The 25,960-nt window shown below is 43.8% G+C and overlaps 1 protein-coding gene across 4 annotated transcripts in view; it reads right to left on the bottom strand.

The window, feature by feature from the left end:
* The window catches only part of NEDD9 (neural precursor cell expressed, developmentally down-regulated 9), a 291,241-nt gene that overhangs the window by 36,280 nt on the left and 229,001 nt on the right, over positions 1-25,960 (bottom strand). For 2 of the 4 annotated variants that reach the window (XM_082344494.1, XM_082344496.1), the window contains exon 1: positions 9,053-9,245. The exons of the other annotated variants lie outside the window; for them this stretch is intronic. In XM_082344494.1, coding sequence (XP_082200620.1) covers positions 9,053-9,064 — 12 coding nt within the window. In that variant the 5' untranslated portion in view covers positions 9,065-9,245. Of the gene's footprint in view, positions 1-9,052; positions 9,246-25,960 lie in introns of those variants that run through there. 4 annotated transcript variants of the gene reach the window in all.

Here is a 25,960-nt window from a genome sequence, read left to right as displayed (position 1 = left end):
CAATAGTGCTGAGGTGGAGAAACCCCGGATAGAGGGATGGACATGACACTGTTAAATTAATAGAGTCTAATCTTGGTCCTCATCTTGTAAGACTAATGACAATGAAAGCACTGCCTTTTACGCCTCTGTTTCCCCATTTGCAAAATGGGGAAGAAAGGGTCTCTGTAAAATCAAAGCACAGTTATGATTACTGCGCTATTATGAGCTCATGAAGTTGTGTCTTAAGAACTGTACTCCTCCCCCTCAAAAAAAAAAAAATTCCTCCGGGGAAAGAAAACAAACCAGAAATGATCTCATCATGATTACACCTGCCACACCAAAAAACAGACACAGTTCAGAGAAACTAAATTCTTTCCCTCCAGCAATGAAGTAAGCTGCATCTGTAATTAAGATCTTAATAAGGGAGGTGGGAGGCTTGATACAGACGCTGCAGGCTGTGAGGCACGGAGCTATCCTGCCAGGTTTCAACAAGAGCAATTGAAACACAATCCCCCCTCGCTGCCTAGCGCCCTCAGGTGTTCTCTGCACAGTCCGTATTTCAAAATGGGCTTTCCTTCATTGCTAAAGATTCCTACTCCTGCAAGGAGAAAGAAAAGGACTGCCTCATTATTTACAAGCAAATGTCGTGTGGTAAATATTTTTTACAGGTAAATATGAAAAATTTGCCGGAATCCACTTTAAAAAAGCCTCTTAGATAATTTCCTGACAAGAAGCTGAAAACAAGTTAGATAAAAGGCTGGCATAAGGCAAAAGGGATAATGCCTTTGACGGCTGATTGATCTCTGAAGCAGCTCGTGTTGACTGTCTAGAACGACCATGTGTTCCTAAACTTTCCAAGACGGTCCCCGTTTCAAATATCCTTCCCATTGTCAGACCATCTGTCCCATTTTTGGGTCTGTGAAACATGGATACATACCTACAGAAATGATATATATTTTAAACTAAAAATAAAAGGTAGGCATCCAAGTACATATCTTGCTAATGGATCTGCCTTGGCTGAATTTAGGATTTGGGAGAAAAAAAGGTAAGTACTGATAAGAATCTTAGGTTTAGTCAATGGACTGTTCTCTCATTGACAAGACGATCTTCATAAGGAAACGAGATCTATTCCAAGGGCATCCTGGCCTCTGTGAGACTGTCGAGCAGTCCAGCTTCACGGTGAATGCCATTGGGCTGACTGTGTTCCCATCACCCCCTTCCTTTACCCTCCCCCCCATTTAAGGGGATGCTCATGGAACTTAGCTCTGAGTGGAAAAGATTGGAGAATCAGAGAATAACATGGAAGTTCTAACCCAGAGGAGCACTCAAGGGAAAAAAGACTTCAAAATTTTGCTCTACCAATGCTGTTGTGATGGCTCTGCAGCACTTGCTGGTCCATTCAAGCCATTTCCTGCTAACTCTAAGTCATACCCTGGATGATTAATGACGACAAACAAAAAACAGTAACAACAAACTCATGGACAGATCACTGACATGTCCTGTTAGAAGGCTGGAGTGTCTACAAGTCCACTTTCCTGACTTCCCAGTGGCTGGCGTTGCTTGTTATGGTTACTGGGGGCTGGGGTTGGAATCCCAGCTCAGTCTTTCAGTAGAGCACAGAGCCTGGGGACAGAGAAGGCTGAGTCCTGAGTCAGCCCCATCTTCTGTGGGAGTGAGGTGCTAAATTAAGGGCAACAAACTGACTACCACAAATCAATGAGATTAAGGCTAATTCATACAAGAGACAGCATAACTAACATAAATTAGGAAAAATATTAATGACATATCGTACTGTCTAAATAAATATTGCTTTAATTAAATAGAAAGATCTGGTTCAAATCATAACCATTTATGCCTTTTGGTGGTTGCAACTTTCTACTGAGTTTCACAAATAACACCCTCCCACACACACCCCCGCCCAGCCCACACACAAAGAGTAAAGAAAGGAATTAAATTCAAAATGAGCTATCAAACGTTTTTGTGCAGTGCTTGCACTTTTACATATTCATGGTTGATCAGTCTTTATTTCTGGTAATCATAAACATCAACATTCCACATAAGGAACATTTTTGGTAACATCTTATAACTATTACCTTGACATATTAGAACTACCAGGAGGAATTCTCGTTTGCAACATACACACCAAGATCTGCAAAGAAATAAGATGCCTCCATATGAATGACAGCCTTTGAATAAGGCTCATGCACCACCTACCTAAATACCATTTAGCACAATTAATGTGCTAAACTAATTGGGGAAGAGATTGAGGGAAACGGACTAGCCTTTTTTTTTTTTAAAAGAATAAACCTGTATCTAGTAGTCCATGATGAGGCCCAAGTATATGTATTTGAAAACATTCCACTGGCAATTTCATTATCTCCATGATCAGCTGTCCCACCCTCCATCTCAACCATGAAAAATCACGGTCACACACCATCACTACTCGTATTTTCTGGAGTGCCTGTTCCATCTTCCTCAAAGCACATGCCTCAATTCACCTAGATCACATTGTCTACCTTCTGAATCACTCTTTCCAGTGGAGGGTGGAAAAGGTCACCAATAAGGCATTTATCTTAAAATGAAGATTCCTCAGGAAGACAGTCTTTTGCAGCTAAGCTGTAATGTTCCCCAGGCCTGCGGAGTCCTCATTAACTAGTAAGAATTCCCTCAGGGGGATGATTGGAATGTTCAAAGTAAATAAGACGGAGGGGGTGTTGCTGACAAAGTATAAACAGGGTTTTTTTTGTGTTTTTTTCGTCCCTTTTCCATGCCCATACTCTTTGCAGTCATCCATTGCCTAGGTAACTGGTAGCTATTCTCTTCATTTTAAGTTGGAAATAGAGGATTTCTTCCCAGTGGCCCCGTTTTGTTTATCTTGGCAAGGAGCCTTGGTAATTAAGTCTATATGTTACTGCAGAGTAATTCCATGGTCCCAGGGGCTGGGATTTCAAACCAATTTGTTTAAGTTTCTTTCTAACCCTAAAATGATCTAAAAATATATCACCAACACCTCTTACTTTACATCTCCATCACTCTTAACTGATGGCAGTAGGCTAGGGATATGGTTTCCCTGAGCCCCACTCACCTCCTGGGCATGTCACCTTTGATTTTTTACAGTCATGACTTTCTCTTTCCCTCGGTACTATTTTTGTTGTGGATAAACAATTGCAGCAAAGGTTTCCTCTTACATTTTTATGTATATAATGCTTCTGCACCTATGTATCTGAGTATATATATTATATGTATCTTATGGTGCATCATATAATACCTGCCATTTAAAAATGCCTATTATGTACTAGAAACAGATGATTTTCATATATTATATCCTTACAACTATCTGATGAGACAGGTACTATTACTGCCATTTTATAAATGAGGAAATGGAGACCTGAAGTAGCTTGCCTAAAATTATACTGTTAGGAAGTAACAAAAGTGGGATTTGAAACAAAATCCACTATGCCATACAGCGAGACTCTTTTAACGGCTATTTGTGTAAGTATTATAGGTAATTCAACATTCAATTCAATGTTTGTTGAGTACCTACTGTGAGCAAGGTCCTATAATTTCAGGAATATCAAATCTTATTAATAACAATGAGGATGCCAAGTCATTAAAATATTAGCAAGTGGGGACAGAGGTGTACTGGTAAATCCCTATGTCTTCCATCTGCATTTCTGCAAGACATCTCCAGGCCCATGGAATATTCAATAATACTCGATTATCTTAACCTAGTGACTGGGGTTTTGACATAATCCTGTCACCAAGTCTTGAGTCCACACTATCCTTTCAACATCTATTGGGCACCTACTTATATAAGGAGAGCTGGGGCCGACTAGCATTGTCTACTTCCATTATGCAGGAGCCATGGTAAATACCTTACCATGGAAAATGTCTTGCTTAGGCTTTAGAACGATCCTATGAGGCAGTTATTATCCCTATTTTACAGATAAGAAAACTGAGGCTCAGAGAGCTTAACTTGCCCAAGGTTACAGAGCATCAAGTCACAGGAAACAGAAATGCCTTTCCCCAAACCTCATATTCTATCTTGTCTCTACTGCAAGAACACAGAAGGCCAAGTCCCTACCTCCGCCTCCCACCCCCAAGGCCACAACAGATCCTGGATCATACTTTTTATTCAAGGAACTCGTCTGTCAATCTGCTTCTACATACAAATAGAGGGTGAGTCTCTCGTATTCAGTGGGGCTTACCTAAAACTGGACAGCCCCAGTGGGCAACCTATGTGAGTTCCAAATATCATTTAGATAGTGATTTGATTGAAAGAGGTTAATGAGTAAGGTAGTGCTAACAGAGTGGGGCAGAGGTGAGAAACAGAAAGCCTATTGTAGGGATTATAGGACAGTCAGGGAGACAAAGGTTTAGGCTTCTGATTCTTTTATACTGTGGATGGATGAGGAGGCTTGACTCGTGGGAAGTGACAGACGAACCAAGTCACGTAGGCACAAAGAGACAGGGGCAAATGAACGGGAGCAGCAAGGGACCAAGATTTCCCATAGCAGAGTCCAAAGAGAGGAGGGAGGTAGGGGGTACAGAATGTGCTTTAAGTGTGTCACGTCTGTGTAGGTGGGGAGGCAAGCCCTACAGAAGTCGGTATTAGAGAAGCATAAAGAATGCTTGAATGAAAAAAATGAGAGATGATGAGGTCATAAGGGCATGAAAGGGGACGGAATTGGCAAAGAGGCTTGAAAAGTGGAGAGGAAGTTTTTTTAGAAGTGGGGGGCACAGAGTAGAAGCCACTGATGAATTCTCAGAAGAGGACTGATGTATATTCCAGCAAGGAAAAGATGCTGAAGGAATCTTCGTTACTGTGCAACCTGCTAGATCGGTGTTCTCAGAACATCTTCAGCTCTACAAAGACTCTGATCTCTGTATAGGTAAATCGTTTAGCTCTGAAAATGGGTTTGCTCAGTTAAGAAATAAATACGTAACCAAATAATTTTTTCAAAGCATCTTTTGGTGCTTTTAAATGCATAGATCTCACATAAGATTTAAAAAGGAGGCAGGGGGCAGGAGTCCCTCATTTGGAGGGTGTGCAACACATCATTTAGAAGAGAATAAAAAATTTAAAACCAAAATGTTGAAGCCAGGAAAGAATCAGAAATTATATAGATTATAAATGACCATGCTGACTAAATCAAAGACACTCGATCACATGTTCTCAAGCCACCTTGAGAAAATAAAAGTATTTTCCAAGCCCCCTAGAAAGCTTTTCATAGTACACACTTTCTGGTTTCCCTAACCTACTTTACCATGTTCATTCACGACGCACGAATCTGAATTTCAGAATGCAGTTTTCTTACTTGTGTTCTAAGCTCTACCTGCTCTAACGTTCAATTGGAACATTCATGAATGAGTTTGCTGAATGGCAGACTAGATAAGTAATTTAGCATTTTAATGTAGGCACACAGGGTACAGAAATTTGGCCTAGCCACAGAAGCTGCTCAGCTATTAGAGATCAAACAGGCGGGGCCCGTGGGGCACTGACCAGGCCTGGGCCTGCACAAAGTGGGTGGGGCCTCGGGCCTCTGCTCAAACACAGCTGTGCACCCACCCTCCAATTACCCTCCTGGCAGACAGCAGCGATAACCCACCCCCAGACCCTCAGGAGGGAAGCCTTCCCCGAGCAAGCCACGGCCACCGAGGCATAGCCCCCAACCCCAGTAGCCAGAACATGCTGTGTATGTTCCGAGGAGCTTGGGGAAAATTCTTGATAAATGAAGTCCCCCGCAATTTACTGTCAGAGAACCTCAGACGGAATCCTTTAAAAAGAAATGGAACTTTACGTGCATATGAGAGTGACTGCACCCTTTCTGTGAACAAATAGAAATACATACAGTGCAATCAAAATAGACTAGATATAGGCTAACCAAAAAAAAATTCACCGGAGTAATAGCTTGCATTCCACAGTGCTCAAGATTACCGTAAGTATAAGCTGGCTGAGCTGGAGCTGCGTGTAAAAGCTCAAAATGAGTGGAGGCTTGGTTGTTCTCTAGTTATGGTCCCTGAAGTAGCCAAACCAGATAATCTGGTTAAAAAAAAAAAATCTTAGGGACTTCCCTGGTGGCTCAGTGGTTAAGAATCTGCCTGCCAATGCAGGGGACACGGGTTCGAGCCCTGGTCCGGGAAGATCCCACATGCCCGTGGAGCAACTAAGCCCGTGAGCCACAACTACTGAGCCTGCGCTCTAGAGCCCGTGCGCCACAACTACTGTAGCCTGTGTGCCTAGAGCCCGTGCTCAGCAACAAGAGAAGCCACTGCAATGAGAAGCCCACGCACCGTAACGAAGAGTAGCCCCCACCTCGTCGCAACTAGAGAAAGCCCGAGCACAGCAACAATGACCCAACGCAGCCAAAAATAATAAATAAATAAATTTATATTAAAAAAATCTTAAGAGTGGCTGGATTATAAATCTCCCAGTGAGCATTTTTAAGTCTGACTGTGCTAAATTTATAGTGTTTAGAGCAATATAGTGTCTAAAAGGTAATTCCTGACTCCAGGATTTTATAATCTAATAATTATCTGGTTTTACTACCTAAGTGGCTCGAATTAAACAACACTACCAAACATGCATTTCACTTTGCTTTGTAGAGTTACTGTCTTAAAAAACAAAAAAAAAGAATCTATTCTGCAGGAGTACTTTTTTTTGAGTTCTTATGATTTATTCAATAAGCACAAAAGGTCTTTTATATAATCGTTACCTTGATGTGCAGGAATACTCTAGATGACATAGAGTCTTAAACTTCCTGGGAGAAGAAAACACCAGTCACACAGCACATTTTAGGGAGGTCACAGAGAGTTCTTTCTTTAACAGTGGTTTAAAGTCACAAGTTCTGGAGCCAGATCACCTTGGTTCAAATCCCAGCTCCGCCACTTTTTAGCTGTGTGGCTTTGGATAAATTACTTAGCCTCTCTTTGCCACAATTTCCACATTTGAAAATGAGTATAAAGTGTTAACACCACCTCATGGTGTTAATTGGAGATTTAAATATGGAATCCTGTATTGTCGTGGTGAGTCTTAAGAACTGTTATTTATCACTCGTCTACCTTTGTGCCACCTCCTCTACTTAAAATTACAAAATCCTCTCCTGAAATAAAGTCCATTATTAACTTGAGAGAAAATAGGCTTTATAAGAAAGGGAAAGTAGATTGCTTCAGCTATTGGTTCCTTTTATAGTCACCACAAGGTGTCAATCTGTCATTTGGTTAGTTGGGGAAGTCAGTAGTTTTGATGGTGAAGATGTGCACAAGCTAATAAAAATCATACATTTACAACACTTGGCAGGGTGTTTGACACTGGTAAGACCCGGCAGAGAGGCAGGTTTTCCCATGAATGGCAACCACAGTTCACAGCGTCAGCTGCCATGATGTTTTCTTTCCACAAAAGTAAAACTAAACATGATGAGGTCACTGAATAAAAGTGACTTTAGACTTTGTCACTTTTGTCACTCTCCAGATTGCAGCACTCAACGTTAAAAACAGCCATTTATACTTTCCAATAATAAATGTAGGAACGTATTTTCTCTTTTTTTCCCCTTCAAGCTGGTTTTTATGAAACTAAAGGCATTCACAATAGGCAGAAGAGGGGCAAAGATTCACTGAAGGCTAAGTAATATCTGGTGATAGGACATTATGATATCCTATCACTGTTCTAAATAAGGGAACTGTGGAAATACAGGTGAACCATTTCAAGAAAGAGAGCTTTCCTGCCAGGTAGAAGGATTTGTTTCTGGGTGCATCCTAAAGTCAAAAATATTAAGAATCTTCAGGATTATCCATTCCCCTGATCTCTCCTATTGAGGTAGAAAATGGAAAGCTGATAGTACAGTGATAACTGACACCTCTGCCTTCAGAGAGTTCTAACCTTTCCAAGGAGAACTATAACTCGTGCATCACAATAGAGACTTTCAACAGTTAGATTTAGAGCTACTGAACAAGATTTATAGCTTTTGAATAACAGGTTTATCACTGAGGTTAGCCAGTGGCTATTAGCCAGAACTGAGTATTTACAACCTCACATTAAAAAAGGATGAGCCAGAACTTAGGTAATTTGGAAAGAAAGCAAAGTAGCTCTCAGCTAGCACAATCTTGAAGGTCAGACAGGTAATTCAAATTGCCAATCCCAAAGCATAACCACCTTGCCTAAACGCGTTTTAATAACAGCATGTTTGTTTAAACGCACTGGGACTGTATCTATTCTAAAACACACGTATTCATCCTCCAAGCAAAATTCATATCCAATCCCTTGCAGTCTGCTCTGAATAGGGCCTCTGGAAGCTGCTTGCCTGGTTAGATGGGGGCAACTTAGACAAAAGGGGATATTCTAAATAAGTTATAATCCTTTTGCCGAGAATAAACACACAAAGGTGCGAAATGCATGGGAAAATATGCTGCTGAGTGTCTGACACTACTATGAGTTTCAGGGACAATAAGCTCGCTGGAGCCTTCAGACCCTCAGTCCATTCAAACGCCAATGAAAGTGTTTTCAAGAAATGGCAAGTACTCATTGGTTCTGAATCCAATGTCATTTATGGATGTCAAAATTCTCCATCATCAGCTGTATTAAGGGTACCTGGGGCTTTGAACTTCTCCCACTAAAAGTACATATGGCAAACTGCTTCCCGAAGCAAACGCTTTAAAGCAAAGGCTGAAAACTGCTTGAAGAGCCAGGCTGAGAGGCTCAGCAGTTCTGATTCCTCTCTTACTACGTCTCCCGGGACAGTGGCGGCCAGGCCCGGGCGCGGAGTGCTGAGCTAAGGCGCGCTGCGCTCGGAGTCAGACACCCTCTGATCTACAGTGGCCACTGCAGCTCCGCCAGACTTCCAGGGGAGGTGGACCGGGTGTGCTGTGAGCTCCCGGCGTGGGTCTTAGAGGCTGGATCTCTGCCTGCCTGCTTGTATGCCAACCCCAGTGACTGAGACCCATCTCAGAACAGAACACAATCGGGCACAGTAGGGGTCCCTGCAGAGGAGCTGTCCTGCAGAGGACACACGGACACACACACACACACACACACACACACACACACGGAAACCTTCTGTAAAAGGCACTCTCTTACCTTATACTTCATCTCGGCAGCGGTGAATTGAGGCGTTTTCCTACACTAGTTAGACTGCATTAAGCACTGGCGTGTCCGCCCCTCCATCGAGCGCTGGGCTAAATGAAAGTGAGAACGGCCCGGCTGCAGCCAGTTGTCAGCGCAGCGCGGAGCTCCGGCACCGCTACGCCCGTCGAGCCTCTGAGCTCACTGTTTTGATTGAGGCAGGCCGAGCACGGAGCTCATTTGCATACCGCCCCGCCATTGGCTAGTGGGCCAAGGTAATACGGACGCTCCGCCCACCCTTAACTCCTGAAAACTGACAAAGAACTTGTAATGTGATCATTTCTTTTTACATTGTCAGAAAGGGTGGAAAATAAAGTCAGGAACCTTCCCGAACCTTACTCCACCCCCACCCCCAAAACCCCTGGAAAAGGAGAGAAATTCTTTTTAAGCTTAACCCAAATTTTAAAGAAATGGAATTCAGAAAGCAGTCTGACAGTCGCGCTTCCTGTGACCTAGTAACTCCTTCATAAACCCATTTCATTTCAAAGCCGTTCACCTCACAATCTCTACATGAAACAAACTCGGGGAACAAAAGGTTTTCTGTCTCCGGGCCCCTTTTTACTAACTACCCCTGCTGATATCTCTCTCTCTCTTTCTCTCCTCCCTCCCCTCCCCTTTCTTGCGGCTGTTTGCTTTTTTTGTTCTTTTCAATGTTCAAAGTACTTGCAATGTCAGTCTGCAAGGAGCCAGAATACAATTCTCCCTCAGTGAAAAGGAACTTGGTAGCTCAGGCACCAGGGGTTCCCTGGCCGGCTTCTCACGAGGGCCTCACAGAGTTGAGTGTCAGCCACATTCAGAGACCTTTTCTGGTTTTGCTGAGGATAAAGGTTAGCTGTGACCTCTTAGATGGGGCTGGCCAGTGCACGCCCTATACATCATCACTGTTCACCAAGTACTGTGTTCTTTGATGGCTGGCATTTCTAGCTCCAGCTTTGAACACTGCAGTTTTTCCTTCTGACCTCTCTCTTGAAGATGACCCATTAACCCACCAACACTTATTATCCAGGGAACAAAAAATGCCCACTGTTTGACGAGCCTAATTTAAAAAACTCAGTCTTTTCCCAGTGAAGCACAGAACATTTGGTTCAACTTCATGCTTTCTATAGAGAGAGAGGATCACCCCGGAGAGAAAAGAAATGGTCACCTTCAGCAACTCTTCTGAGGGATGGAGCAGTGAGGGGAAAATTCCGTTTCATGGGACCTCAGGATTGAGACTCGGTGAGTGCAGACAATAGCTGTCCCCGAATGGGAAGGACTCCTACCAGACTACACGACTTGGATGGAAAAATCAGCCTTTTTCTCCTGACTGGGTTGGATCAGAATCAGTTTGATTTTTTTTCCTTCCCAATTCCCAATGGATTAAAATTCTACTTTTATGGGGCTTCCCTGGTGGCGCAGTGGTTAAGAATCCACCTGCCAATGCAGAGGACACGGGTTCGAGCCCTGGTCTGGGAAGATCCCACATGCCGCGGAGCAACGCAGCCCGTGCGCCACAACTACTGAGCCTGCGCTCTAGAGCCCGTGAGCCACAACTACTGAAGCCCGCGCACCTAGAGCCCGTGCTCTGCAACAAGAGAAGCCACGGCAATGAGAAGCCCGCGCACAGCAACGAAGACCCAATGCAGCCAAAAATAAAAAAAAAAAAGCAAAACAAAAAATAAATAAATTTATTAAAAAAAAATTCTACTTTTATGATCTAAGCAAAAAGAACAGGAGAGCAACTGTCCTACAAAAGTGGTTTCCGGATACAGGGCTCAGAGTTTAGATCACAGTTTAATGTGGCACCTATTCCCTGGACAGGACCCTGCCGCCCCGACCAAGGTGGTCATAGTGAGGTTGACACAAGGTTTGGGACCTCCACTCTACCTCTTTCCCTCATTTAGCCTTAGAGTGAAAATGAGCCTGAGTGATTTTGCAAGGTCCTTCTGAATACACGTTAAGCATGAGACATATTACACTGCAAGGATCTTCCTAAGGGTCCCACAGACTTATGTGAGAGTCTAGCTGGCAGGAAATTGTTTTTGGTGTCTGCCTGGATAAGTCAAAGGCCTTCTCATCTGTAAGATGAGTCTTGTGGCCTCCAGGAGATCTAGATAACATTCCTTTGGCTTCCTAAGCAGTAAAGCTGAATCCGCCTTCTGTTTTGTTTGATGAGTACCACTGAATAGTGAACACTATCTCACCCCTTTTTAATGCTTTCAAAGAGTTTCCCAAAGCATATGCTAGGGCTTTTTCTTTCTCTAGGTAAAAGCTTAATTCACACCACGTGGCTCTCCTACTTTCCTGTTTCTGTCCTGTACAGAATATACCTGAAAACCTACCTGAAGTTTATTTCAAGGTGGTTTGGGTCGTTGTAATTGTTAGTAATATAGAGAAAAGCATGAGGGTGTTGGAGTCAGGTAAACGTGTGTTAGAATCTCAACAAATTTCTAACTTCCTAATTTTGGTGTCCTGAAGTGTAAAATAGACAATAATATCAACCTGCTAGCGTTATAATGAGGATTAAATGAGCTAATGTGGATAGAAGTTAATAGTATTTGGCACATAGTAAGACCTTAGTAAATGATGGCTTATTAGTATTATTACATTATTATTATTTTAATATTAAATTTATTATACATTATTTTATTACTATATCATATAACATTAACATCCTGTATCATTATAATATTGTTATATGATATAAATTAATTTTAAATTATCATGTTAATTATAACTATTATCACTGTTAGACTATTATTGATATTATAAGTGTGGTGGGCATTCAGAAAAAGATGGAGGAATCCCCCCATCTCTGTGCCATCCTCTCACCGGGCAGCTTTCTAATTTAACAAATATCAGTTCAGAACCAACCACGTGCCACAGCTGTTCTAGGTAGGGAGAATACAACAACAGCCCAGTTAAAGGTCTTACCCTCACAAAGCTTACAGTCTAGTAGGAGTGGAGGACAATAATTAAAGGAATATATAGTACAGTTTTGGTGTGGTAGATGCCATGAAGAAAAATTAAGCAGGAAAAATTGCTAGAAGAAAACAGACCAAGGTGGGTGAGGAGAGTCTTATTTTAGAGCGAGTGGTCATGTAAGCCCCTCTAAGGAGGTAATATTGAAGCAGGAATCTGAACAACATGAGGGAACCACTCAAAGATCTGGGGAAAGAACGTTCCAGACAGAGGAAGTGACCCATGGGAAGGGCCCGAGATACAAGTGAGCTTGGTGTATTTAAGAACAGGATGCCCAGAGAGTGGTACCCAGGGGACGGAGGGAGAGAGGGGTACCCAGGGGACGGAGGGAGAGAGGGGTACCCAGGGGACGGAGGGAGAGAGGGGTACCCAGGGGACGGAGGGAGAGAGGGGTACCCAGGGGACGGAGGGAGAGAGGGAGGTGGCAGCCGTTTGGATTTGCTCCTGAGTGTGACAGGAAGTCATGGGAACGTTTTGAGCAGGGAATGATATGATCTATTTCTCTGTTTTTACCCTTGGTTTGTTTAAACACTCAGGGACAGTAGACTACTAGTTAAAAAATATTGAGCTCTTTCTTAATGAAGCTGACATAATGCTGATAGCTGTTACTGTATTAGTGTCATCTGCTGTGTTTCCTTCAGAACCCTTTGGGGAAACACAAATGCTCTCCATGAATACAGAAGCAGCACCACCCCCCCACCCCAATCTATCACCTGACCTTCCGGATGAAAAGATACTGTTTAAACTGTGCTATATAAACACCGTCGATTGGTTTATGTAGCCACCCTAATGCTCCCATGGGTGGCCTCATAAAACGGGTCAGGACCCCAGGGCTCGGACACTAGCCTGTGCTCAGCAGCACTCTCTCGGCCTCCCCAGACGCCCGTGCAGGCCGGAGGAAGGGAAATGGCACAGAGGCCATCCAAACCATTTTCCAGCTGCCACTGGGCACTGGTGTGGATACAGCAAAAAATCAGAGAGGATGCTAGAGGGAAGAGATTCTTCCATCCACAACTTAGGAGGAGCCCATGTGGCCGCTCGCTGAGAGTGAAGGGGAAAGTCAGAGCCTGCGAGGGCAGGAAGCAACCTTGGGAATCATCCAGTCCAGCCCCTGGTAGAGAGGACGGAGCTGCTGCTCTGGGGGTGCCCTGCCCGGGGGCCACCAGGTTAGATCCTAACCACAGACAGTGCTTTAGGTCGGTCCTCTGTATCTCCTGTCTGATTTATTCCAGCCACTCCTTTTAGTTACCCTGCTTGAAATCTCTCCTTGTTCTGGTCTATGTTCCACATTGCTACCTGCTTAGTTTCTGGAATACAGAGCTGATCACGTTACTACTATGTTTAAAGACCTCCAGGAACACTCCAATGCCTTAAAAACAGGATCCACACGCTTTGGGCTGGACTATAATCGGATCCCACCCTCGCTTTCTGGCCTCATCTCACCTCCCCTCACAGCAACCCACATCCCACACTGTAGCCACACATTGGGGCGCAGTGGAGGGGCGAACTCGCTGAATCCAAGACGCTTGTACAGTCCTGACTTTGCACGGACGGGTCCTTCTGCCCAGAATGTCCTCCTTTCACTCTTCTGTTATCAAGCCCAGTGCCAACACTCACTCTTTTGTGCTTCCTTGTCTACACCCCCAACCCTGCCCACCTCGTCTTTTCAGAACGAATCCCTCCTTCCCTGTACTATGCCCCTATTGTACTTGGACCAGGGCCCTAGCATAAGGCTCACCACATTGTATCATGATGATTTGTTGATGTCTGTTTCCCCAGCTTCCAGGTGAGCTGGTATCTTGTTCAACTCTGTGTGCCCTGCAGGCTTATACCTTATAGAAGCTTAAATGCTTTCTGAATGAATGAGTAAGAGGACCCGCGCATCTTCAAAGGACTTGTGTAATCTTGAGGTTCTGTCTGTTGCTTAGGAAGGCAGTGGGGAAACTCGTGGTTGAGGGCGGGAGTGCTGTTTACATTTATTAGACCTGGAGCTAGGATGGACCTCTTCAGAACCAGCTCAAGGCCTGTTGCCAGTCCTGGCTCTTGGACACAGGTCAGTCAGATAACTACGGCTTGTGGGCCGCCTGTTTTTACATGACCTACGAGCTAAGAATAGCTTTTACATTTTTAAATGGTTGGAACAAAATCTAAAGAAGGATAATATTTCATGAGATGTCTATAAATAAAGTTTTATTGGAACAGGCGCACCCATTCATTTACACGTTGTCTGTGAGCTGCACCAGCAGACTTGAGCAGCTGCGACAGAGGTGGTTAAACACTGAAAAGCCGAAAAAATGTATTATCTGGTCCTCCATGGAACAAGTTTGCTGACTCATGCTCCAGAAGAGTGCAAGATATATCCATCCCTGAGTTCAGATAAGTATAGATTCTGCCACATCCACAGAGAAACACCATAGAAATACCCACTCTAGAGCCATGTTTTACCATTTTTAGTTCGATACCAATTTCAAAAAAAAATCTTCATTATAACAAAGTTATTGCAAAAAAATAATCCGAGGCAGCAACTTTTCAATTCTACAGGTCTCCAGAAACGTCCCCAAACAAAGATGAGCCATGGAGAGTTTTCTCCTTCAGTCCACTGGCTCATTCAGGTACCAGGCCCTGTGCTGGGCCGTCACAAACATCATTTCTCTTAATATTCATCTAACAAGCCTAACGAGGTGGGTCGTAGTGTTCTCGTTTTACACGTCACAAAACTGAGACTCGGAGAGGTTTCCACAACTTGCACAAAGGTCCCGGCCAGGGAGTGGCAGGTCTGGCATGTGAACCCAGGCTTTCTGGCTCCCGGGTCTGTGTGCTACATGGCTGCCAGGCTTCCTCTGGGTGCCTTCATTATCTGAGCCCCCATTTGTCAGTTCGATAAATTAGCATCTCTACCCTAGTGGGACTAAGCCCACCTGAGGAACACGTATGGCTCTGGAGTCGTGACTAAGGCTAATAGTGCGCGCACACACACACACACACACATCTTACTCACTCATACTTTCAAGCCTGTGTGTGTGTGTGTGTGTGTGTGCGTGTGGTCCCTCTTGCCTAGACTGCCTTCCTTTCATCTTCTGCTTACCTAAATCTCGTTTTCCCCCCAGTTTGCGCCGCATCAGCTGCGTGGATCCTTTTCTAGAAAATCTCTCCATTGTTGATTCCTCCACTGCCCACCCCCGCACCCCGTGTGTCTTTCATCACCTATGGCCTAGGTCAGGGCTTCCCAAATCTGAGCTCCTTTAAAAACCAGTTGTGGATGCTTCGGCTTCTCCCCTTTAAGTTGGATTCCGCAGGCCTTGGAATCTACACATGAGAAAAGATCCTCATAGGATTCTGTATACAGCGTTTTGTGTGTGGTATATCATTTAGTGCTTGGTTATTGCCTTGTACGGTTTCACCCGTGAGGGTGCCTCCCCCAGAGTGAGATTTAAAGCAACTTGTAGGAGAGGATCCTGTCTTTCCTTCTGTCATATCCCCTTCTGCACCTGTGTAGGTAACCGCCTCACATCTATGTCTTCTCAAAGCCTTCTGCCTTGTCCACACGCCCAGCCTTCATCGATGTCAATATGAAAGAAATAAGCCACTTTTCAGCAGTCAGGGGAAGAACACCTCTCACTCTAGGCAATCGCCCTCGTGTATCTGTTGAGCGGGTCGAGCTCTTGGAATGAATGAAAGTCTGTTATTAGAGAGACGCTCAGAACAGTCTCCAGGCTTCTTCATGTGTGTGGGGTGGAGCTTTCATTCACTTTCCCTCCACTCCTATTTTGGCACAAGAGACCTCATGAAGGCCACCCAAAGCCCACCCGTCTTCCCCGCTTTTCACAGCAGTGTCCTAGGAAGAATATCTGTTTTCTGAAAGAGTTGTTAAAAGCACTGTTTTAACGTTAAGTTTCTGCAGATGGAGGGTGGTGTTTACTAAAAAGGCTGTTGACTCACGATCCTTGAATTACTTCTGCTTTGGTTCCTCCCTGACTTATTTCTTGTTTTCGCTGAATGACGAGCCACCTGGGGTGAGGTGGGGCTCTAAAGAGATTAGCAGTGGTTCCTCCAGACCTCTCTTCACCCTCACACATGACATGTGGATTCCCACACTGTGAAGCCTTTACAAGGTCTGACTGCCCCTTTTCACTCAGTCACGTTTGTACGTGTGTCACTGTCACCATCCTTTTAAAAGTCCACCACCCTCTCCCCCTTCCCACTGCCCTCTGCCATCCATCCCAGACTCTACGAGGTGGCTTTTAATTTTATCAAGGGTGAAGTGCTAACGTTGAGTGTCTTAGGGCCCTCTGAGTCCTTGGTAAACCATGCAAGAATACATGTAATACCGTGTCACTAACATGCTACAAAGACTCCTGTAAATGGGGCGATTGTTGGCAATACCTTGACTTGATTTTTGAAAAACTTGTGCAGCTGTAAAGTTTCTGATGATATATATATACACCTACATACTACTGATATTATAACTTTAGAATACTTAATTACTACCTTTCCCCCCCACAAAGGACTTAAAAAACGTAACCGATTAAATTATATGTCGAGTAAATCCACTCAAATCTAGTGAAATATGACAAGCATTTGTGAGGCGCCATCTTAGCATTTAGTGTTTTCTTTACATGAAGGATTTGGGGACGTTAACTTAGGGGTGAAATAATAAGAAAAGTTAGAAACACGTAATAAAGATTTATGTTTATTCATCATCATAAATGTGCAAAGGCTTAGACTGCTACTATTTATATGTAACCAGCTGGGCAAAGGAATGAAGTTCAGTAGAACAGAAGGAGTTTTTAACAGTAAAATTGTGCAGGCTGCTGGCAAACGCTCCCTCCTGTTTTCTCCACCCTGAGGTGTTCTATTGTTGCACGCTTTAGTTTGTCCAAATAAACAATTTGTTATATGAAACTGTCATGGAAATCTCTTCTGCTGGTAGAAAGTTGGACTGTGGGTTTTTACAAAGGTCAAGGTGATCTGCCAAGACCAACTAAGCAGGAGCGCCGTGACTGGACGGAAGACGGGCTCCACTCTTCTGAAGGCAGGGTCCAGCACAGTGATGTTGCTACACGATACGTATTAAATAAGCAGTGACAAAGGCGCCATGGTTTCCTTCTTGGTAACTTCTGTTCTTCCTTTGTGTATTCTTAAATTTGAAAAGTCTTCCTGACCCCTCCTCGCATACGTAGCACATCACCCTCTAGACGTGAGATCACGGCGCGTTATGCTAGAGCTTTGCCATCCCCTTCGCACTCTCCACTCTTTGCTACCATCTAGGTGGAATGAGCAGAGACATTTATGGACTGCGTGCCCTAAATTCCCGGATGGGGCTAGATGTTCTGTTTCCAATCCGCTCCTGAGCTTTACCATTCTCCAGACACACGGGCCGCTAAAAGTCACCCTCCCCATCTGGCATCCAGCGTGACTCCAGGGTGGAGGTGGGTGGGGAAGAAAAGGGGGGGCGGTGTTTCAAACCCCCAATAGTCACTTAACTGGAGGCACAGGGTAAACCATTTCTTTAGGGTTTGGAGATGCATTTTCCCGCCTGGGGCCCAACGAGAGCCCGCTGACCCAGTCCTTCAAGAGCCCCTGCCTTCTGTCCCCCACCGCCCTCATCAGTGAATGTCCAGCAGGCCCTGTCCCAGGGCATCCGGCCCGGCTGAGCAGCCCAGGCGGCCGCCAGCTGGCGCTGATGAGGGAGTCGAAGGAATCTGAGTAATGCAGGGCCTGGGGTCGGAGTGGGGAGGGCAAGACGGTAGGAATGTGATGTGGGAACGCAGCACACCCGGCGCTGCTGAATCCAAGCTTTTGAAGAGTTTGATTCATTTTAGAAAGCAAACAAAGCACTCCAGCTATCAGCAATCTTTTATTTTGTCTGCCGGAGGAATGCCTTTCCAGCGTGGGCCGGAGACTGGGCGGCTGTGGAGACACCAGCGTCCACCCTTGGCTTGCCGAGTGCGTGTGGACGGCGCATTCCTTCCTGCCCACTGAAGCTGGGAAATAAAGAGCAGCTCTCTCCTCTGTAAGGAGAGCCGAAGAGGAGCCCAGCTAACGAGCAAGCACAGGACTTAAAGGCTCACTCACACACAGCACTGAGGTTTACAGATGTTAAGTATGAGTTCCCTTAATTTGCTTAAGTCCTGGCACCCTGTGATTTAGACCAGAAGATGTAGACAAGGGTGGGGAGGCTTTCTTGAACTTTGATGCCTGCGGTTCTCATGACTCATGCTGTAACCAGCCTGTGGAGCTTCTGGTCATAGGAAGGGTCGAGGGTCGGGAGAAGCAGCAAGGCCACGGTCCTCCTGTGCCTAGAAGGTGGAGGCTACGTGCTCCTCACCTTTAGATTTTCCCATCTCAGACTCGCTCTCTATCTTCTAAAGCCAACCCCTGTGCGGTCAGCTCACCAGGAAAAAAAATCTTCCCTCCTTACCCGACAGCTCTGTGCTTTTTAGCGTCTCCTCTCAAACCCACCCCGGGACTTAGCTCCCCACCTCTCCCTTCTCCCATTCCCACCCCTGATATTTCCCATCCTGCTCTCTAAAAGAACGTTTCGGCCTTCCTCATCCTAAACACAGATCCACGGTTCTTTGTTCAAAAACCTGGAGGCCAGACGAGTTGTGGAATTCAGAATATTTCAGCCTTTAGAAACAGATTTCGTGTCTATATGGCATGCTACAAAACTCCCAGTGGGACCTGGGCCAGCATCCCGCACGCAGACTCATTCAGATTTCAGCAGATGTGTGCATATTCATACCACGGTGGGTAAATGAAGACTATGCATCACCTTGGGCCAATCCAGTCAGGTTTTGCTGCCAAATGAGTCATGAAAGAACTCTAGATTTTTATGCTTTGTAATCGTGGGTGGACGAGCCTGGACCACTACCACACTCTCCAGTTCCTCAGGACTCCCCTCTGACAGCTCTCCTTCCCCCAGCACCACACCAAGCGCTCTGCTCTCTCTTTTCCTTGCCACCATCTGCCAGCGAGCTGCCCAGTCCTGGCCGGCCCCTCCTCTGCCGTCCTCTCCAGCCACCTCCATCCTGGGCAGCGCAGCCCAAGCTCTCCACTGTAAAGGACCAGCGTTTTCCATTCCCGAGCCATCACGCACCACTTAAAAATACATTACTAGGGGCTTCCCTGGTGGCGCAGTGGTTGAGAATCTGCCTGCCAATGCAGGGGACACGGGTTTGAGCCCTGGTCTGGGAAGATCCCACATGCCGCGGAGCAACTGGGCCCCTGAGCCACAACTACTGAGCCTGCGCGTCTGGAGCCTGTGCTCCGCAACAAGAGAGGCCGCGATAGTGAGAGGCCCGCGCACCGCGATGAAGAGTGGCCCCCGCTTGCCGCAACTAGAGAAAGCCCTCGCATAGAAACGAAGACCCAACACAGCCAAAAATAAATTAAAAAAAATAAAAAATAAAAAAAAGAATACCGCTAGAGGCTTCTATGCCCCTAGTAAAAAAACCAAACAAACAAAAAAACAAACATTACTAGGAAAATGCATTGAAAAAGACTTAGGAAATACAAGCCTTGCTTGTTGTTGTTATTATTGAATTCATCTGGTATAAAATGACCCCTAATTGCTGTCAGACTGCAAAGTGCTCACTCTCAGTTTCACTCCCGCTGTGGGCCTGGGCAGCGTGCAGCCCGGGGCGGGTCTGCAGATGGCGTTTTGAGGAGCGCGGCTTGAGATCCTCGTCTTCCTTTGCCCAAGTTGGGGGCTTTCCTCGGTCCTTTGCATCCCCTTGCTCACGAGATTCTCCCCCACCCCCTGTCCTGAAACGGCCTCCTCCTTCGGCTTCCACAGCGGTGGGCTCTTCTTACTCCTCAGCCTCTCTCACCGATAGGTGCAGTTGGCCCCCCTGCCCTCGGTATTCGCGGGTTCCGAATCCACGATTCAACCACCCGCAGATGGTGTAGTATTTTCTGTCCAGTGCTGGTTGAATCCACAGATGCAGAGCCCATGGATGGAGCATCCTCAGATTCTGGTATCCGTGGGAGGGTCCTGCTGAGGATCCCGAGGGACCACTGCGTTTTAGTCTTCTTTTCAGGCTGGCTTTCCCCAGGGTTGCATCCTTAGCCCTTTTTCTTCTGCATTTTCTCCTTTATCTATCTTATCCTCTCCAATGACTTCTACTCTCGTTTCTGTGTTGATGACAATCACATCCCCTGATCTGTGCTCTGCGTTCCAAACCCTCATTTCCTCCTGCACCCAAATATTCCAAAGGCTTCTCATCAACTCCTCATATTCACAGATTGTGACGGTTCATTTTATGTGTCAACCTGGCTAGGCCACAGTACCCAGTTATTTGGTCAAATACTAGTCTCGACTTGCTGTGCAGATATTTTTTAGATGAGAATAACATTTAAATCTGTAGACTCTGAGTAAAGCAGATAAGCCTCCATCATGTGGGTGGGTCTATCTAATCAGTTAAAGGCCTTAAGAGAAAAAAGACTAACGCCCCTCTAGGGAGAAGGAATTCTGCTCCAGATGGCCTTTAGACTGAGCTGCACCATCACCTCTTCTCTGGGTCTACAGCCTGCCAGCCTGCCCTGCAGATTTTGGACTCATCAGCCTCCACAATTACGTGAGCCAATTCCTTAAATCAGTCTCTCTCTGGGCATACACACACACACACTCACACACACATCCTATTGGCCTGTTGGTTCTGTTTCTTTGGAGAAACATGACTAATTGGCATATGAACTTCCCATTGAAACTGTGGCTACTTCTAACTATTCTATTTCTATTTATGATGCCACCATTGTCCCAGGTGCCTGGAATCAAAAGTTCAAATTGATCTTTTGTTTCTTTTTCCCTCCTCTTCCCACATCCAATCAGCCATGTCAGTATTTATGGCATAAATACCCTACTTTCCATTCATCCATGAATGGAGATCCCTAACCACCAGACAGGCCTGGTTTGTCATAGAATGTATCCCCACATTGTCCACAGTGATTGGTCCAAGAAATTGGCATGTGACCCAGAGAGAGTGACTCTGAGATCTTCTTTGGGATTTTTTTTTTAAGTGACAATTTTTTTTTAATATCTTTATTGGAGTATAATTGCTTTACATTGTTGTGTTAGTTGCTGCTGTATAACAAAGTGAATCAGCTATATGTATACATACATCCCCATATCCCCTCCCTCTTGTGTCTCCCTCCCACCCTCCCTATCCCACCCCTCTAGGTGGTCACAAGGCACTGAGCTGATCTCCCTGTGCTATGTGGCTGTTTCCCACTAGCCATCCATTTTACATTTGGTAGTGTATATATGTCCATGACACTCTCTCACTTTGTCTCAGCTTACCCTTCCCCCTCCCCATGTCCTCAAGTGCATTCTCTACGTCTGCATCTTTATTCCTGTCCTGCCCCTACGTTCTTCAGAACTTTATTTTTTTTCTTAGATTCCATATATATGTGTTAGCATACGGTATTTGTTTTTCTCTTTCTGACTTACTTCACTCTGTATGACAGACTCTAGTTCCATCCACCTCACTACAAATAACTCAATTTCGTTTCTTTTTATGGCTGAGTAATATTCCATTGTATGTATGTGCCACATCTTCTGTATCCATTCATCTGTTGATGGACACTTAGGTTGCTTCCAGGTCCTGGCTATTGTAAATGGTGTTGCAATGAACATTGTGGTACATGACTCTTTTTGAATTATGGTTTTCTCAGGGTATATGCCCAGTAGTGGGATTGCTGGGTCGTATGGTAATTCTATTTTTCATTTTTTAAGGAAACTCCATACTGTTCTCCATAGTGGCTGTATTAATTTACATTCCCACCAACAGTGCAAGAGTGTTCCCTTTTCTCCACACCCTCTCCAGCATTTATTGTTTGTAGATTTTTGGATGATGGCCATTCTGACTGGTGTGAGGTGATACCTCCTTGTAGTTTTGATTTTCATTTCTCTAAAGATTAGTGATGTTGAGCATCCTTTCATGTGTTTGTTGGCAATCTGTATATCTTCTTTGGAGAAATGTCTATTTAGGTCTTCTGCCCATTTTTGGACTGGGTTGTTTATTTTTTTGATATTGAGCTGCATGAGCTGCTTATATATTTTGGAGATTAATCCTCTGTTAGTTGCTTCATTTGCAAATATTTTCTCCCATTCTGAGGGTTGTCTTTTCATCTTGCTTACAGTTTGCTTTGCTGTGCAAAAGCTTTTAAGTTTCATTAGGTCCCATTTGTTTATTTTTGTTTTTATTTCCATTTCTCTAGGAGGTGGGTCAAAAGGATCTTGCTGTGATTTATGTCATAGAGTGTTCTGCCTATGTTTTCCTCGAAGATTTTTATACTGTCTGGCCTTACATTTAGGTCTTTAATCCATTTTAAGTTTATTTTTGTGTATGGTGTTAGGGAGTGTTCTAATTTCATTCCTTTACAGGTAGCTGTCCAGTTTTCCCAGCACTGCTTATTGAAGAGTCTGTCTTTTCTCCATTGTATATTCTTGCCTCCTTTATCAAAGATAAGGTGACCATATGTGTGTGAGTTTATCTCTGGGCTTTCTATCCTGTTCCATTGATCTATATTTCTGTTTTTGTGCCAGTACTATACTGTCTTGATTACTGTAGCTTTGTAGTATAGTTTGAAGTCAGGGAGCCTGATTCCTCCAGCTCCGTTTTTCTTTCACAAGATTGCTTTGGCTATTTGGGGCCTTTTGTGTTTCCATACAAATTGTGAAATTTCTTGTTCTAGTTCTGTGAAAAATGCCACTGGTAGTTTGATAGGGATTGCATTGAATCTGTAGATTGCTTTGGGTAGTATAGTCATTTTCACAATGTTGATTCTTCCAATCCAAGAACATGGTATATCTCTCCATCTGTTTGTATCATCTTTAATTTCTTTCATCAGTGTCTTATAGTTTTCTGCATACAGGTCTTTTGTCTCCTTAGGAAGGTTTATTCCTAGGTATTTTATTCTTTTTGTTGCAATGGTAAATGTGAGTGCTTCCTTAATTTGTCTTTCAGATTTTTCATCCTTAGTGTATAGGAATGCAAGAGATTTCTGTGCATTAATTTTGTATCCTGCTATTTAACCAAATTCATTGATTAGTTCTAGTAGTTTTCTGGTAGCATCTTTAGGATTCTCTACATATAGTATCATGTCATCTGCAAACAGTGACAGTTTTACTTCTTCTTTTCCGATTTGGATTCCTTTTATTTCTTTTTCGTCTCTGATTGCTGTGGCTACAACTTCCAAAACTATGTTGAATAATAGTGGTGAGAGTGGACAACCTTGTCTTGTTCCTGATCTTAGTGGAAATGGTTTCAGTTTTTCACCATTGAGAACGATGTTGGCTGTGGGTTTGTCATATATGGCCTTTATTATGTTGAGGTAGGTTCCCTCTATGCCTACTTTCTGGAGAGTTTTTATCATAAATCGGTGTAGAATTTTGTCAAAAGCTTTTTCTGCATCTATTGAGATGATCATATGGTTTTTCTCCTTCAATTTGTTAATATGGTGTATCATGTTGATTGATTTGCATATATTGAAGAATCCTTGCATTCCTGGGATAAACCCCACTTGATCATCGTGTATGATCCTTTTAATGTGCTGCTGGATTCTGTTTGCTAGTATTTCGTTGAGGATTTTTGCATCTATGTTCATCAGTGATATTGGCCTGTAGTTTTCTTTCTTTGTGACATCCTTGTCTGGTTTTGGTATCAGGGTGATGGTGGCCTCATAGAATGAGTTTGGGAGTGTTCCCCCTTCTGCTATATTTTGGCAGAGTTTGAGAAGGATAGGTGTTAGCTCTTTCTAAATGTTTGATAGAATTTGCCTGTGAAGCCATCTGGTCCTGTGCTTTTGTTTGTTGGAAGATTTTTAATCACAGTTTCAATTTCTGTGCTTGTGATTGGTCTGTTTATATTTTCTATTTCTTCCTGGTTCAGTCTCGGAAGGTTGTGCTTTTCTAAGAATTTGTCCATTTCTTCCAGGTTGTCCATTTTATTGGCATATAGTTGCTTGTAGTAATCTCTCATGATCCTTTGTATTTCTGCACTGTCAGTTGTTACTTCTCCTTTTTCATTTCTAATTCTGTTGATTTGAGTCTTCTCCCTTTTTTTCTTGATGAGTCTGGCTAATGGTTTATCAACTTTGTTTATCTTCTCAAAGAACCAGCTTTTAGTTTTATTGATCTTTGTTATCGTTTCCTTCATTTCTTTTTCATTTATTTCTGATCTGATCTTTATGATTTCTTTCCTTCTGCTAACTTTGGGGTTTTTTTGTTTTTCTTTCTCTAATTGCTTCAGGTTGTTTATTTGAGATTTTTCTTGTTTCTTGAGGTAATATTGTATTACTATAAACTTCCCTGTTAGAACTGCTTTTGCTGTATCCCATAGCTTTTGGGCCATCATGTTTTCATTGTCATTTGTTTCTAGGTATTTTTTGATTTCCTCTTTGATTTCTTCAGTGATCGCTTGGTTATTTAGTAGCATATTGTTTAGCCTCCATGTGTTTGTATTTTTTAAAGTTTTTTTCATGTAATTGATATCTAGTCTCATAGCGTTGTGGTCGGAAAAGATATTTGATACGATTTCAATTTTCTTAAATTTACCAAGGCTTGATTTGTGACCCAAGATATGATCTATCCTGGAGAACGTACCATGAGCACTTGAGAAGAAAGTGTTTTCTGTTGTTTTTGGATGGAATGTCCTATAAATATCAATTAAGTCCATCTTGTTTAATGTATCATTTAAAGCTTGTGTTTCCTTATTTATTTTCATTTTGGTTGATCTGTCCATTGGTGAAAGTGGGGTGTTAAAGTCCCCTACTCTTATTGTGTTACTGTCGATTTCCCCTTTTATGGCTGTTAGCATTTGCCTTATGTATTGAGGTACTCCTCTGTTGGGTGCATAAATATTTACAACTGTTAAATCTTCTTCTTGGATTGATCCCTTGATCATTATGTAGTGTCCTTCTTTGTCTCTTGTAATAGTCTTTATTTCAAAGTCTATTTTGTCTGATATGAGAATTCCTACTCCAGCTTTCTTTTGATTTCCATTTGCATGGAATATCTTTTTCCATCCCCTCATTTTCAGTCTGTATGTGTCCCTAGGTCTGAAGTGGGTCTCTTGTAGACAGCACATATAGGGGTCTTGTTTTTGTATCCTTTCAGCCAGTCTGTGTCTTTTGGTTGGAGCATTTAATCCATTTACATTTCAGGTAATTATTGATATGTATGTTCCTGTTACCATTTTCTTATTGTTCTGGATTTGTGTTTGTAGGTCTTTTCCTTCTCTTGTGTTTCCTGCCTAGAGAAGTTCCTTTAGCATTTGTTGTAAAGCGGGTTTGGTGGTGCTGAATTCTCTTAGCTTTTGCTTGTCTGTAAAAGTTTTAATTTCTCTGTTGAATCTGAATGAGATCCTTGCTGGGTAGAGTAATCTTGGATGTAGGTTTTTCCCTTTCATCACTTTAAATATGTCATGCCACTCACTTCTGGCTGGCAGAGTTTCTGCTGAAAGATCACCTGTTAACCTTATGGGGATTCCCTTGTATGTTATTTGTTGCTTTTCCCTTGCTGCTTTTAATAGTTTTTTTTAAAAATAAATTTATTTATTTATTTATTTTTGGCTGCGTTGCGTCTTCACTGCTGTGCATGGGCTTTCTCTAGTTGCGGTGAGCAGGGGCTACTCTTCCTTGCGGTGTGCAGGCTTCTCATTGAGGTGGCTTCTCTTGTTGTGGAGCACGGACTCTAGGCATGCAGGCTTCACTAGTTGTGGCACGCGGGCTCAGTAGTTGTGGTTCGCGAGCTCTAGAGTGCAGGCTCAGTAGTTGTGGTGCATGGGCTCAGTTGCTCCGCGGCATGTGGGATCCTCCTGGACCAGGGCTCGAACCCATGTTCCCTGCATTGGCAGGCGGATTGTTAACTACTGCGCCACCAGGGAAGTCCCTGTATTT

This window comes from Balaenoptera borealis, assembly GCF_965194805.1.
Source record: "Balaenoptera borealis genome assembly, chromosome: 12".
Lineage (NCBI taxonomy): Eukaryota > Metazoa > Chordata > Mammalia > Artiodactyla > Balaenopteridae > Balaenoptera > Balaenoptera borealis.
The sequence above is the reverse complement of the archived record's forward strand: the minus strand, read 5'-3'. Positions and strand labels throughout refer to the sequence as shown.